This window comes from Heptranchias perlo, chromosome 4 (assembly GCF_035084215.1).
Source record: "Heptranchias perlo isolate sHepPer1 chromosome 4, sHepPer1.hap1, whole genome shotgun sequence".
Taxonomy (NCBI): Eukaryota; Metazoa; Chordata; class Chondrichthyes; order Hexanchiformes; family Hexanchidae; genus Heptranchias; species Heptranchias perlo.
Window position 1 is genome coordinate 6059576 of NC_090328.1, and position 16863 is coordinate 6076438.

Sequence of the window (16863 nt, forward strand, 5' to 3'; positions counted from 1 at the left end):
TGCATCCTAGATTGCTGAGGGAAGTAAGGGTGGAAATTACAGAGGTACTGGCCATAATCTTCCAAACATCCTTAGATACGGGGTAGTGCCAGAGGACTGGAGAATTGCAAATGTTACACCCTTCAGGTCCTAAATTTAGCCTGGCAACCCCTGTGGGCCCACTTCTGCATAATGTAAACTAGCAGTTTTATTTGAAAATCACAAGCTTTCGGAGGCTTTCTCCTTCGTCTGGTGACACTCACCTGACGAAGGAGAAAGCCTCCGAAAGCTTGTGATTTTCAAATAAAACTGTTGGACTATAACCTGGTGATGTAAGATTCCTTACATAATGTAAACTCATTCTACATAATGTTGAACAATTGCTGCAACACTTTCATGTACTGAGAATTTTTTGTGCTTTATATAAATATATTGTTTGCATGAATCATTATTTTAAATTGATCTTCAGTGATGCTGTTCACCAACTAAATAAAAAAACGCATGGGTCTTCTTTTATCTTGTTTCTCCAATCCTTTCTGTTTCCCTCTGTCTTTCCATATGCTGAGTGTTATGTCTGCAAGGGTTTTCACTAAAGTGAGATTCAAGGGGGCACTATTACAAAAGAAGGATGCGTTTATCACTCTAAGAAGATGCTTCCTGTGGGTGGGTGTACTGTGTGCTCGTCTCAGTTATCGGTAAAGCTATACAACATCATTGGGTGCAAGAACATGTGATTGCTAGGTGGCTGTATTTCTGCAGCCTGTTAACATCCTGGGTAGGTAAATCCAACCAGATGGCAACAATCATTTTTTTTTTAGCAGACTGACGCAAGCCATTGTTCGAAGCATTGTTGTTTCCAAAACAACCGGGGAAAATAGCACTGACATGATGCTGCAACACCAGCAATTTGGCTTAACTTCTAGCTGAGTGCAGAACAACCCACAAAGCACAAAATTAGACTTCAGCTACAACCAGTTGTAACAGTCAAGGAGTCACTTCATTAAACCTGTGGTAAACAGACAAATAGTCCTGCAACAATAATTACTTTTTCATAATTACTTCTCAGCTTGTTTAAAGACCTCTTATTTTTTTTCAGTGTGGTGACTATGCAGCATTCACACTTACAGATGGTGTTCTATCTCCTTCACACTAGGCATGAAGTTCTGACACTGTGCGGCTTGCACTCATGTGCTGGATTGGATTTTCTTTGATCCAATCATACTTTGGAAACAAAAAAAAACAAAGTAATTACTGACAAATAACCTTAATAGTGCCTGCCTGACGCTTGCGTTCATGTAAAAATTATTGTCATAGAAATATAGCAACCAAATTATGCTGGCAAAATATTCATAAAATTCAATGTTCAATGTGATTTCATATGTTTTTTTTTAAATGTCATACAGAATATCAGCTTTTGCTATATGAATGCTTTAATATCCCTAAAATGTCACAATTGAATCAGTAGCTGGTCAGTACATTCTCTTTGGGAGCACTATTGGAATCCTTGGAATTTTTTATTCCATTATGCTATGGGGAGCAGAGATGCTGGGGATGTTCTATTTAATGTCCAGTTTACTGGAGATAAAAGATACAGATCAAAGACTAGTCGTGTTATTTCCTGTTATGTCGTGTTATGTCCCGTTATGTCCTGTTATGTCGTGTTATGTTGTGTTATGCCCTGTTATGTCGTGTTGTGCCCTGTTATGCCCTGCTACGTTCTGTTATGCCCTGTTAAGTCCTGTTATGCCCTGTTATGCCCTGGTACATTCTGTTATGCCCTGTTATGTCGTGTTATGCCCTGTTAAGTCCTGTTATGCCCTATTATGCCCTGCTACGCCCTGTTATGCCCTGCTACGCCCTGTTATGCCCTGGTACGTTCTGTTATGCCCTGTTATGTCGTGTTATGCCCTCTTAAGTCCTGTTATGCCCTGTTATGCCCTGCTACGTTCTGTTATGCCCTCTTAAGTCCTGTTATGCCCTGTTATGCCCTGCTACGTTCTGTTATGCCCTGTTAAGTCCTGTTATGCCCTGTTATGCCCTGCTACGTTCTGTTATGCCCTGTTATGCCCTGTTATGCCCTGTTATGTCCTGTTATGCCCTGTTATGCCCTATTATGTCATGTTATGCCCTGTTATGTCGTGTTGTCCTTGGGCAGTTGGAACACTTCAAATTTTCAGTGCAGTGCTATTTGCAACTAACGGTGAATATATAGTGACGTTGCCCTTTAATGACCTGGTGTAGATTTCAGTGGACTTACAATGGGAACGTCAGTTGTTAGTCATTGATTAACTTTCCTAAAATGGTGCCCACTCACCTATTTTCCAAACACTCGAATAATCACAATAAGAGTTTCAGCTGTTCAGCTCCACTCTTTGAAACTCCTTTCCTAAACCCTCCACCTTGTAACTTCATTTCCTGGCTTTAAAAGCCTCCTCAAAACCTGTCTCTTCAACCATCTCTCCTAACTCTTGTGCTCGTTTCTCCTTAGTGAATCATCTTGAGATCGTTACTATGTTAAAGGCAGTATTTAGGTGCAATTTGTTAGTTATTTAAGAATCCCTAGAAAGTAGCAATGGGCACACCTCTTTTAATGTTGTTCAAGTCTATTGGTCGAAAAAATGCTCTATTTGGCCTACTGCTTCTGGCACCCTTGATCTGTTATCACTGATACTCTGCAGAATCCATTTCAGGTACAACTGTGATGAAAGCAGAATCATTCTGGATTCAGTTTCACTGTGAGGCCATATAAACAAGGCATTACACTGTACTGATACTGGCATCACACTAATATGAATCACAGGCATGGTGAGTTTGCTTACTGGTATAGTCCTGGTATCAGGGGAAAGTAAGCAGAAATTGTACACTGTCAGGTTTCCCCAGGAAGGAAGGTATACAGTGGTGTTCCCCAGGGGTCGGTTCTAGGACCACTGTTATTTTTGATATATATTAATGACTTGTTAAAACATTGAATAAAGGTTGTGCACTACTAAATCCCACATCCTCCAATCTGCATGCCAGACCTCACCAATCTGCCGATCTGAGTTTGTACCAGGCCTGCGAGAGTGCGTGCACCAAGGTTCTCTACTGATGCACTAGAGGCCTTGGTACAAGAGGTGGACAGAAGGAAAGGCATCCTATATCCACAGGATGGGGGCGGAGGGGGCAAGAGGCCCTCCAGACATATGCTCAAAAGGACGTGGGAGGCAGCAGGGGAGGAAGTCAATGCCAGGATCACCACAAACACGGATGCAGTGCAGGAAAAAATTCAATGCTTTGACACGAGTGGTCAAGGTGAGTGAGGTCAACTGTCAAGTGGCGTCTCCTGTGGAAAACTATAAGCTTTGCCTTACTAAATTGACTTTCTAATAAACTTAAACCATAAAGCTGACCATATTAATGTAGAAATACAGAACCATAAAAGAAGCAAAGCATGATGGAATAAGTTGACCATGTTAGCTGACCAGCTGAATACAATAGAACGCTTATGTTCGGTTCCCAGCAAAGACACACAGAAGAGCTATTGTCTGCTTATGAGATAACTGTCTGACTAGCAGAAACGAATGACCATATAGCCTTGAGACTGAGTACAGAACTGATAATAAAGACACTTTCTTAGGGGAAAGCCACTTTCCCCTAGACATTGTCTTGTGATGTTGAACAGGCATGGGAACCAAAAGGGTGGGATCCCTAATTTTGATTGACGAACCACTTGAACCAATGAGAGTGTACATGTACGCCCATATTCTATGATGGACAGACATTACTAATTGAACTGTATAAAAGTTAACCATTTCATCTGCTCAGCGAAGAGGTGGTTCCAACCATTGCTTGGACACAGCTTCCAACTTGTACAAGAGTCATAGAGTTATACAGCATGGATAGAGGCCCTTCGGCCCATCGTGTCAAGTTTCTTAATAAATTCTTACTTGTCTGAATTAAGTGTTTGGAGTTAATGCATTGTGTATAATAGGTAATTAAGTTTTCGACAGTTTCTACCAACTGCACCACTAGCCGCATCCACAGCTCCACCCACTACACCCCCCCATCACCTACACACCAATAAACTCTTTCCATCAGTACTCAACTCTTCCAATCAGATGCTTCCTCTCACCCGTACACATTATCACTGTTTCAAGCCGCCCACCCACAACTCACAGGCCACACACACTGGCAGCTGTCCAACCATGACAGGCATATCACCCGGACACATGTCCCGCTTTCTTGCAGGAGACGGTGGCGCATATCAGGAGGCAGCAAGTGGCCGTGGCATTTAGCCATTCGAGCCTGTTCTGCCATTCATTGAGATTATGGTTGATCTGTAACCGAACTCCATATACCCGTCTTAGCCCCACATCCCTTAATAGCCTTGGTTCACAGATGGCCCAATTTAGCGCCCACAGAGTACAATAGCAAGGAGGTTATGATGAACCTTTATAAAACACTGGTTTGGCCACAACTGGAGTATTGTGTCCAATTCTGGGCACCGCACTTTAAGAAGGATGTGAAGGCATTAGGCAGAAAAGATTTACTAGAATAGTTTCAGGAATGAGGGACTTCAATTACGTGGATAGACTGGAGAAGCTGGGGTTGTTCTCCTTAGAGCAGAGAAGGTTGAGAGGAGATTTGATAGAAGTGTTCAAAATCATGAACGGTTTAGATAAAGTAAATAAAGAGAAACTTTTCCCACTGGCGGAAGGGTCGAGATCCACAGGACACAGATTTAAGGTGATTGGCAAAAGAACCAAAGGCGACATGAGGGAAAACTTTTTTACACAGCAAGTAGTTATGATCTGGAATGCACAGCCTGAAAGGGCGGTGGAAGCAGATTCAATCATGGCTTTCAAAAAGGAATTGGATAAATACTTGAAGGGAAAAAATTTGCAGGGCTACGGGGGAAGTGTAAGGGAATAGGACTAACTGGGATTGCTCTTACAAAGAGATGGCCCGGGCTCGATGGGCCTAATGGCCTCCTTCTGGCCTGTAACCATTCTATGATTCTATGATTCTATGAAAAGGCTAATGGAATATTGGCCTTTTTCTCAAAGGGGCTGGATTACAAAGGGGAGGAAGTGATGCTTCAGTTGTACAGAGCCTTGGTCAGACCCCATCTGGAGATACTGCATTCAGTTCTGGGCACCGCACCTCAGGAAGGATATATTGGCCTTGGAGGGGGTGCAGTGCAGATTCACCAGAATGATACTGGGGCTTAGAAGGTTAAATTATGAGGACAAGTTGCATAAACTTGGCTTGTATTCCCGTGAGTTTAGGAGATTGATGGGCGATCTGATCGAGGTGTTTAAAATGATTCGATAGGGTAGAAAGAGAGAAACAATTTCCACTGATGGGGAATCAAGAACGAGAGGATGTAAACTTAAAATTAGAGCTAGGACATTTAGGATGGAAATCAGGAAGCACTTTTTCACTCTAAGGGGAGTGGAAATCGGGAATTCTCTCCCCCAAAAGACTGTGGGTGCTGGGGGTCAATTGGAGTTTTAAAGACTGAGAGAGAGATTTTTATTGGGTAAGAGCATCAAGGGATAAAGAGCTAAGGGGGGTAAATGGAATTGAGGTGCAGATCAGCCATGATCTGATCGAATGGCAGAAGAAGCTCGAGGGGCTGAATGGCCTCCTCCTGTTCCTTTGAGGGGTTATTTCCATTTGCAGTGTTGTACAACAAATGCAGTGACACAGTCCGACTCCCCTCAGCTGTTTGAGGTGACTGCCCAACCTGTACCCATATCTCTTTCTCTGTCTCAATCCAGACTGACTGAATTCCCTCTGGAAAATTATTTCCCTCTGAGTGATCCCCTATAGTGTTATTACAGAGCTCAGGGAAGGACGGACATTGGAAAGATCCATGTGCAAATCCCGAGGGATGGTGTGAATGTAGAAAACCAATTGTAATGATGCAGATGAGCGACACTGCAGGAGAGCAGTTTTTAAACACTTGTTTGAAGCTTAGAGAATGTTCTCAATGCAAAGCAGGAGTTGTGAGTGATTTTGTCTCATTACCTGTCTCTGCTTGCTGTGACACCGTACCAGTAATAATACTGTAAACAGGGACACTTCCAGCTTCCTGTGGATCTATCAAAGATACAAGAACATAAGGTAGTATGGAATAAGAATTACTTTTAATGGAGAAACATCGGTGAAAGGACCATAGTACAGGACCCCATCAAGGCCAAAAAAATACAGCAGAAAATTGGGTAAATCATAGAATCATAGAAAGGTTACAGCATGGAAGGAGGCCATTCTGCCCATTGAGTCCGTGCCGACTCTATGCAAGAGCAATCCAGCTAGTCCCACTACCCCGCCCTATCCCCGTACCCCTACACATTTTTTCCTTTCAAGTACTTATCCAGTTCCCTTTTGAAGGCCATGATTGAATCTGCCTCCACCACCCCCTCGGGCAGTGCATTCCAGATCATAATCACTCGCTGGGTAAAAAAGATTTTCCTCAGGTCACCTTTGGTTCTTTTGCCAATCACCTTAAATCTATGTCCTCTGGTTCTTGACTCTTCCACCAATGGGAACAGTTTCTCTCTATTCTGTCTAGACCCTTCATGATTTTGAATACCTCTATCAAATCTCCTCTCAACCTTCTCTGTTCTAAGGGGAACAATCCCAGCTTCTCCAGTCTATCCACGTAACTAAAGTCCCTCATCCCCGGAATCATTCTAGTAAATCTTTTCTGCACCCTCTGTAAGGCATTCACATCTTTCCTAAAGTGCGGTGCCCAGAACTGGACACAGTACTTCAGTTGTGGCCGAACCAGTGTTTTATAAAGGTTCATCATGACTTCCTTGCTTTTGTACTCTATGCCTCTATTTATAAAGCCCAGGATCCTGTATGCTTTTAGTCACTGCTCAACCTAACCTGCCCTGCCACCTTCAATGATTTCTGCACATAAACCCCCAGATCTCTCTGTTCCTGTACCCCTTTTAAATTGTGCCCTCTAGTTTACATTGCCTCTCCTCGTTCTTCCTGCCAAAATGTATCACTTCGCATTTTTCTGTGTTAAATTTCATCTGCCACGTGTCTGCCCATTTTACCAGCATCTCTATATCCTCTTGAAGTCCATCACTATCATAGAAACATAGAAAATAGGAGCAGGAGTAGGCCATTCGGCCCTTCGAGCCTGCTCCGCCATTCAATATAATCATGGCTGATCCTCTATCTCAATACCATTTTCTCACTATCCTCCTCACTGTTTACTGCACTTCCAAGTTTTGTCTCATCTACAAATTTTGAAATTGTGCCCTGTACACCCAAGTCCAAGTCATTAATATATATCAAGAAAAGCAGCGGTCCCAGCACCGACCTCTGGGAAACACCACTGTACACCTCCCTCCAGTCTGAAAAACAACCATTCACCACTACTCTCTGTTTCCTGTCATTTAGCCAATTTTGTATCCATGTTGCCCCTTTTACTCCATGGGTTTCACTCTTGATGGCAAGCCTATTATGCGGCACTTTATCAAAACGCCTTTTGAATGTCCATTTACACAAAATCAGCTGCATTGCCCTCATCTACCCTCTCTGTTACCTCATCCAAAAATTCTATCAAGTTAATTAAACACGATTTGCCTTTAACAAATCCGTGCTGGCTTTCCCTAATCAATCCACACTCGTCCAAGTGACTGCTAATTCTATCCTGGATTATCGTTTCTAAAAGTTTCCCCACCACTGAGGTTAAACTGACTGGCCTATAGTTGCTGGGTTTATCCTTACACCCTTTTTTGAACAAGGGTGCAACATTTGCAATTCTCCAGTCCTCTGGCACCACCCCTGTATCTGAGGATGTATGGAAGATTATGGCCAGTACCTCCGTAATTTCCACCCTTACTTCCCTCAGCAATCTAGGATGCATCCAATCCGGACCGGGTGACTTATCTACTTTAAATACAGCTAGCCTTTCTAGTACCACCTCTTTATCAATTTTTAGCCCATCCAGTATCTCAACTATATCTTCCTTTACTGAGACTCTGGCAGCATCTTCTTCCTTGGTAAAGACAGATGCAAAGTACTCATTTAGTACCTCGGCCATCCCCTCTTCCTCCATGAGTAGATCTCCTTTATGGTCCCTAATCGGCCCCACCCCTCCTCTTACTACCCTTTTACTTGCCTGTAGAAGACTTTTGGATTCCCTTTTATATTTGCCGTCAGTCTATTCTCACACTCTCTCTTTGCCCCTGTTATTTCCTTTTTCACTTCCCCTCTGAACTTTCTATATTCAGCCTGGTTCTCACTTGTATTATCAACCGGACATCTGTCATATCCCCTTTTTACTGCTTCATCTTACTCTCTATCTCTTGTCATCCAGGGAGCTCTGGCTTTAGTTGTCCTACCTTTCTCCCTCGTGGGAATGTACCTAGACTGTACCCAAACCATCTCCTCTTTAGACGCAGCCCATTGTTCAATTACACTTTTACCTGTCAATCTCTGATTCCAATTTACCCGGGCCAGATCTGTTCTCATCCCATTGAAATTGGCCCTCCTCCAATTGAGTATTTTTACTTTAGAATGGTCCGTGTTCTTTTCCATAGCTATTCTAAACCTTATGATACTATGATCGCTGCTCCCTAAATGCTCCCCCACTGACACTTTCTCCACTTGGCCCGCCTCATTCCCCAGAACAAGATCCAGCAATGCCTCCTTCCTCGTTGGGCCAGAAACGTACTCAGCAAAAAAGTTCTCCTGAACACACTTCAAAAATTCCTCCCCCTCTTTGCCCCTTATATTATTGTTATCCCAGTCTATATTAGGATAGTTGAAGTCCCCCATTATCACTACTCTATGGCTTTTGCACCTCTCTGTAATTTCCCTGCAGATTTGCTCCTCTATATCCTTCCCATTAGTTGGTGGTCTATAGAATACACCCAGTAGTGTAATGGCACCTCTATTGTTTCTTAACTCTAAACAAATAGATTCTGTCCTTGACCCCTCCAGGACATCCTCTCTCTCCAGCATTGCAATATTCTCCTTAATCAATACTGCCACCCCCCCACCTCCTTTTTTTCCTTCCCTATCTTTCCTGAACACCTTGTATCCAGGAATATTTAATACCCAATCCTGCCCTTTTTTGAGCCAGTTCTCCGTTATCGCCATGACATCATATTCCCGTGTGGCCATTTGCGCCTGCAGCTCACCAACCTTATTTACCACACTTCGTGCGTTTACACACATGCACTCTGAACCTATCTTAGACTTTTGTGTATTCTCTCTTAGTCTGATCCCATCGACTACCATATTATTCCTTACTCTAGTGCTATCTGTCTCTCCCAGTCCTTTACACACCTTGCTTCTCCTTTCCAATGCTACATCCTGGTGCCCATCCCCCTGCCAAATTAGTTTTAAAAAATCACAAAGTAATGATTGGGGGGACGCCAAACTAATCTTTTAAAAACTCTTAAATGCTCTTAGCTTTTCAGCTTGGAGTCTTAGCCATGGCTCAGTGGCTCTGTGACAGAAAGTCATAGGTTCAAGTCCCAGTCCAGCAACATGAGCACATAATCTAGGCTCACACTCCCAGTGCAGTACTGAGGGACTGCTGAGCTGTCTGGAGGTGCTGTCTTTCAGATGAGACATTAAACCGAGATCCCTGTCTGCCCTCTCAGGTGGACGTAACAGATCCCGTGGCCACTATTTCAAAGTAGAGCAGGGAAGTTCTCCCTGACGTCCTGGGGCCAATATTTATCCCTCAACCAACATCACTAAAATAGATTATCACATTGCCGTTTTTGGGATCTTGCTGTGCACAAATTGGCTGCCGTGTTTCCTTCATTACAACAGTGACTACACTTCAAGAATCCTTAATTGGCTGTGAAGCACTTTGGGATATCCTGAGGTTGTGAAAGGCACCATATAAATGCAAGTTCTTTCTTTAAAAGCCAGTAGATTGTAGGAAAGAAAGACTTAGGAAGGCAATGTTTTTTGTGGTCTCGGGAAAGAATTGGGCCGATTTTCCTCCCTGTTTTAGGTTGGGAACGGGGCGGTAGAACGTACAGAATTGGAATGGAAAACACACCGCCCCATTCCCACCATCATTCCACTGGCCGCCATTTTGGTGGGGCCTTCAGGTAGCCTGTCAAGGCTCTTGCGTGAAACCAGCGGGAGTTTCATTATACAATGCAAATCAGGGATCGTATAATGTCAATAGGACCTTGATGCATCTTTTAAATACCAATGGAAGTGGACATAGAGCAGCCTAACCAGCGGCAGTAAAGGGGCCGATGAGGCTGCTCCAGAAACAGGGCAGTTAGATTTTTTTTTTAGCATTAATGTTGCTCGAGGCCCCACAAAATTCAGTCCACTCGATGCCTGACCCTCGGTGGCCCTCCCCAGGGATTGTCCCCTCACCCCCCCCCCACCCATTAATATAACTCCATTTGCTCAGCTCCGTGGAGGAGCCACTCGATTTCCCAATTGGCGACTTGCTCCGATTGCACCGAGCAGCTCCTCTCAAATACGCCAATCAGGCCCGACCATCAAAATGGTTCAGTCCTCCGACCGCTATCATTGGACGGGAGGGCAGCGGGCTGACTCCGCCCACCTCCTGCCCAATGAAAAGGGGTCACATCAAAGTCGGCCCCAATGAGTTGGAATAGGAGACTAATTCTTGGTTTCAACACAGGCCTGGTGAAGGGAGGAGGAAGAGGACAGAGAACGGTGAATTTGTCGCTTAGGAGAAACAAGAGGAGCACGAGCCTCAGCAGTATTCAAAAAAATGGAGACAAGAAAGTTTGCGATAGAGAGAGACATTGGAGGCTACAATTGAGAGAGGGACCATGTATCAATTGATGATATGTTTATCTTGTGTCCTATCCTTAAGGCACAACAGAGGTGTTAGACGAGTCCCCCCAGATATGGGAGCAGCATCCAAAATTCCTGGATGGACTAAAGCTTTATAAAGAGTTAAGAGTTGTCGAGGGGGGAAAGAAGCATAGTAAAAGAATCCAACTCGCTGAGAGACAACTTTAGCCGTGGAAGAGTTGTAGGCGTTCCATTTAATATTACAGGAGATAATAAGGCCGAGAATGTCATTAATTGAAGAAGGATCAAGGGCAGATCCATCAACGACTGGAAGGTGATTGAATTTGAGGGGATAAAGAGGGTCAATTTGATCTTCACCGGTTGGGCGATAAATGGCGAAGCGAATCGCCCGCCCGTTATATAACCCGCCCGTTATATAACCCGCCCGGTTCTCGTTTCCCGAGGCAACAGTAGAAATGAAAATCAGGTGGGCGGGCTCTATAACCGGTGGGTGATCTGTCCCAACTGTTTATACCACAAGGATTCTCCCCCCCCGAGAATATCCAGCAATCCAGCTGTTGGGCTGTGCCTGGAATGGTGGACATTTGCACTAGGGACGTGCGATCTGAAGGGAACTGTCGAGGAGAATCATCAGAAAAAAGTTGGATAGAGTTGGGTGATAAGTGGAAGAGATCACTGACAGAGCAAAGTGGGAAAGGTCCTTGGGTTCAAGGGGGAAAAACTCTGAAGCTGAGCCATCATCTAGAGCGTGGAGGGACCTAATTAGCCAAGAGTAGAGTTTTGGTGGACAACTAAATGCCCCAGCAACCTGGGTCCTGTCCAGCGAGGCTCCACACCAGGACCTTTGACTCATCAGTTCACCCTTAGCTCTCAGTGCAATGTATCGAGACACTGCTGGCTGTAGCTTTATGCTGCTCGCTCTACAATCTTCATCCTTACCCGCCTCTGCTCGGCATGGCACTTGCTCATTGACAGTGTGGTAGAGAGCAACATGTCCAGGGCTGGATTCTCCTCCTCAGGGCGGAGGGCTGGGGGGATGGGAGTTCCATCCGCCCCTCCCAATCTGACCCATTTCCTTGGGCGAGGCGTCATTTGATACGCACAACAGGCTTTTTAAAAAAAATTCATTCTCAGGAGCGACGCTGGCAAGGTCGGCTTTTATTGCTCATCGCTAGTTGTGGCTTGTTCGTCCAGTTCAGAGGGCAGTTAAGAGTGAGCCCCATCGGTGAGGGGCTGAAGTCACATATAGGCCAGACCGGGTAAGGATGGCAGGTTTTCTTCATTCTAGGGACACTGGTGATCCAGTTGCGTTTTTACGACAATCCGACAGCTCAGGGTCACTTTTACTGATACCAGGTTTCGAGCTGCTGAATGTAATGTTACACACCATGGAATTTCCATGGGGCTTCTCCAGATCTCCCACCATAACTTCAGCAGAAGATCAGTGGGAATCCCAGGGAAAACATCTATTTATGCCTCTCCGTACAAGCGCCATCTTTTAGACACATTGCCATTAGGGGCAGCCCTGCTCACTGTCTGTATTTAAAAGGTACGCTATCATGCCAATTGTGGTTATGTGAAAGGTGTACTCTTCAATACAAAGTAGCAATCATGGTTGGCTCTAGATTATTGTTGCTAGCTCTGTATTCTCCATTCCTTATCCCGGGGATGAGGGGGCGGACATATGAGGAGAGGTTGAGTAGATTGGGACTCTACTCATTGGAGTTCAGAAGAATGAGAGGCGATCTTATTGAAACATATAAGATTGTGAAGGGTCTTGATCGGGTGGATGCAGTAAGGATGTTCCCAAAGATGGGTGAAACTAGAACTAGGGGGCATAATCTTAGAATAAGGGGCTGCTCTTTCAAAACTGAGATGAGGAGAAACTTCTTCACTCAGAGGGTGGTAGGTCTGTGGAATTTGCTGCCCCAGGAAGCTGTGGAAGCTACATCATTAGATAAATTTAAAACAGAAATAGACAGTTTCCTAGAAGTAAAGGGAATTAGGGGTTATGGGGAGCGGGCAGGAAATTGGACATGAAGCTGAGTTCGGATCGGTCAATGCCCTGTGGGTGGCGGAGAGGGCCCAGGGGCTATGTGGCCGGGTCCTGCTCCGACTTCTTGTGTTCTTTAGATTTGTGGTTGGGATCAGATCAGCCATGATCTTATTGAATGGCGGAGCAGGCTCGAGGGGCCGATTGGCCTACTCCTGCTCCAATTTCTTATGTTCTTATGTTCTTATGTTCTTATCACATAAGGAGATATTAGGCCAGGTGGCCGAAAGCTTCGTCGAAGAGGTAGGTTTTGAGGAGAGTCTTAAAGGAGGAGAGATAAAGGAGGAGAGGCTTGTGGGAGGGAATTCCCCCCTGCACGTTCCCCTCCAAGTCACACACCATCCCGACTTGGAAATATATCGCCGTTTCTTTCATCGTCGCTGGGTCAAAATCCTGGAACTCCCTTCCTAACAGCACTGTGGGAGAACCTTCACCACACGGACTGCAGCGGTTCAAGAAGGCGGCTCACCACCACCTTCTCAAGGGCGATTAGGGATGGGCAATAAATGCCGGCCTCGCCAGCGACGCCCACATCCCATGAACGAATCAAAAAAAATTCCAGAGCTTAGGGCCTAGGCAGCTGAAGGCACGGCCGGCAATGGTGGAGTGATTAAAATCGGGGCTACGCAAGAGGCCAGAATTGGAGGAGTGCAGAGATCTGTATTGTTGGTAATGGATGCATTCTTCGCTGTTTCATCATTTAAAGCTAGTAGACGGGTACAAAAAGCAATCAAAAAGGCTAATGGAATGTTGGCCTTTATCTCAAAGGGGATGGATCACAAAGGGGAGGAAATGATGCTTCAGTTGTACAGAGCATTGGTCAGACCCCCATCTGGAGATAATACACCGCACCTGAGGAAGGATATATTGGCCTTGAAAGGGTTACAGCGCAGATTCACCAAAATTGATACCAGGGCTTAAAGGATTAAATTATGAGGACAAGTTGCATAAACTTGGCTTGTAATCCCTGGTGTATAGAAGATTCAAGGGGAGATCTGATCAAGGTGTTTAAAATGATAAAGGGATTCGATTGGATAGATAGAGAGAAACAATTTCCACTGATGGAGAATCAAGAACGAGGGGACATAATCTTAAAAGTGGAGTTGAGGTAGAAGTTCAGCCATGATCTGATTGAATGGCGGAGCAGGCTCGAGGGGCCGTATGGCCTGCTCCTGCTCCTCTTTCTTATGGTCTTATATACTTAAAATTAGAGCTAGGCCGTTTCGGAGGGAAATCAGGAAGCACTTTTTCATTCTAAGGGTAATGGAAACCTGGAATTCCTTCCCCCAAAAGGCTGAGGATGCTGGGACAATTGAAGCTATCAAGACTGAGATCAATAGATTTTTATTGGGTAAGAGCATCAAGGGACAAGGAGCTAAGGGGGGTAAATGGAATTGAGGTGCAGATCAGCCATGATCTGATCGAATGGCGGAGCAGCCTTGAAGGGCTGAATGGCCTCCTCCTGTTCCTATGTAAGGGTTATTTCCATTTGCAGTGTTGTACAACAAGTGCAGTGACACAGTCCGACTCCCCTCTTCTGTTTGAGGTGACTGCCCAACCTGTAACCATATCTCTTTCTCCTTGTCAATCCAGACTGACTGAATTCCCTCTGGAAAATAATTTCCCTCTGAGTGATCCCCTACAGTGTTATTACAGAGCTCAGGGAAGGACGGACTTTGGAAAGATCCATGTGCAAATCCCGAGGGATGGTGTGAATGTGCGGAAAACCAATTGTAATGACGCAGATGAGCGACACTGCAGGAGAGCAGTTTTTAAACACACATTTGAAGTTTGGGTATGTATTTCAAAGAATGTTCTCAATGCAAAGCAGGAGTTGCGAGTGACTTTGTCTCATTACCTGTCTCTGCTTGCTGTGACACCGCATCATTAACGACACTGTGAACAGGGACGCTTCCAGGTTCTTGTGGATCTATCAAAGACACAAAAACGTAAGATAGTATTGATTCTCAGCCATGGCTCTGTGGGTAGCTCTCTCATTTCTTTGTCAGAAGGTTGTGGGTCCAAGTCGCACTTCAGACACTTGAGCACATAAGCCAAGCTGACACTTCAGTGTCGCACTGAGGGAGTGCTGCACTGTCGGAGGTACCGTCATTCGGATGAGACATTCAACCAAGGCTCTGTCTGCCCTCTCAGGTGGGCATAACAGATCCCAGGGTCACTATTTCGAAGAAGAGCAGGGAAATTCACCCTGGTGTCCTGGGCCAACATTTATCCCTCAACTATCATCAGTAAAAACAGATTATCTGGTCATTATACTCTGCTGTTTGTGGGATCTTGCTGTGCACAAATTGGCTTGCTGCGTTGTCAAGGCTCCAGCCTGAAACCAGCGGGACTTTCATGATATATAACCCGCCCGTTATATAACCCGCCCAGTTCTCATTTCCCGAGAAATCAATAGAAATGAAAATCAAGTGGGCGGGCTCTATAACCGTTTATCCCACAAGGATTCTCCCCCCCCCCCGAGAATATCCAGCAATCCAGCTGTTGGGCTGTGCCTGGAATGGTGGACATTTGCACTAGGGACGTGCGATCTGAAGGGAACTGTAGAGGAGAATCATCAGAAAAAGTGTCGGGCAGAGTTGGGTAATAAGTGGAAGAGACCACTGACAGTGGGAAAGAGAAAAGTGGGAAAGGTTCTTGGGTTCAAGGGGAAAGACTCTGAAGCTGAGCCGTCATCCAGAGTGTGGAGGAACATCTGGGAATCTAATTAGCCAAAAGTAGAGTTTTGGTGGACAACCAAATGCCCCAGCAACATGTGTACTGTCCAGTGAGGCTCCACACCAGGACCTTTGACTAGGGACTCTCAAACACAGAAGTCTCGATTCGAATTTCAATTGGACTCTAAGAAGGGGAAATGATAAGAATCTTACAGCACAGAAGGAGGCCATTCGGCCCGTCGTGCCTGTGTCAGCTCTTTGAAAGAGCTCTCCAATTTAGTCCCACTCCCCAGCTTTTTCCCCCTAACCCTGTAAGTTAGTCCTCTTCAATTGCCTTTTGAAAGTTCCTGTGGAATCTGCTTCCACCACCCTTTCAGGTGCACTCCAGATCTTACAACCCTCTGTGTGAAAAAAAATTCTCCTCCTTTCCCCTCTAGTTATTTTAAATCTGTGACCTCTGGTTACCAACCCACTTGCCAGAAGATACAGTTTCTCGCTACTCGCTCTGTCAAAACCCCTCATCATTTTGAATACCACTTTGATATTTCCCCTTATCCTTCTCTGCTCTAAGGAGAACAATCCCAACTTCTCCAGTCTCTCCACATAACTGAAGTCCCTCATCCCTGGTATCATCCTGGCAAACCTCCTCTGTACCCTCTCCAAGGCCTTGACATCTTTCCTAAAGTGTGGAATATCTTAATGCCTTACCCGTTCTTTCAGAAGTTGCCCCACCTGATCCACATCATCAGAACCAACCACAGAAAACATGTATAAGGAAAGGAAAGAAAAGCTTTCATTTATATAACGCCTTTCACAACCTCAGGACATCCCAAAGTGCTTTACAATTAAGTACTTTTGAAGTGTAGTCACTGCTGTAATGGAGAAGATGCCACAATATTACCACGTTGGCCCACACCAAGAGAGTTTTCATCATGAAACTTACTTTTCTTCAACCTCCAGACAGTGAAACCAATCAAAACAAGGAGGATGAATAAAATGGCGGACCCAATGTACAGAGAGATCGTCAACATGTCCCTCTCAGTGGCCCATAAGTGGATCTGACGGACGTCCCTCCCGTGCTCATTTACAGCCACACATCTGTAGTTCCCTCTCAGCGTTGGGTTAAGAATCTCTCCGACAGTTTGATGTTTTTCCAGGAGTTGTGTGACTGTCGTGCTGTTCCCGGGCAGTGCGCTGTTTTCAGGGTCGATCCATGTGATGTTTGCAGGTGGCTCCCCTTCGACCTTACACACGATGGTGTCTCCGGTTATGTTATCGGTCACGACAGACAGCTCCAGGATGGTGGCTGGGGCTTGGGGAAGAAAGAGACAGTGAGTTAACTCAATCTAATTAATCTTTATTTGTTGGTCCGTTGCGATG

General features: G+C 45.1%; 1 protein-coding gene across 3 annotated transcripts in view; it reads right to left on the minus strand.

Annotated features, from left to right (window-relative positions):
* Positions 1 to 16863, minus strand: part of LOC137320414 (sialic acid-binding Ig-like lectin 12) — a 38762-nt gene that overhangs the window by 13734 nt on the left and 8165 nt on the right. For 2 of the 3 annotated variants that reach the window (XM_067982117.1, XM_067982114.1), the window contains 3 exons: positions 16427 to 16795; positions 14664 to 14735; positions 5992 to 6063 (listed from right to left, as the gene is read on the minus strand). In XM_067982117.1, the coding sequence (XP_067838218.1) occupies positions 5992 to 6063; positions 14664 to 14735; positions 16427 to 16795 (513 nt within the window). The remainder of the gene's footprint in view (positions 1 to 5991; positions 6064 to 14663; positions 14736 to 16426; positions 16796 to 16863) is intronic. The other variant, XM_067982115.1, reaches the window with a different exon arrangement.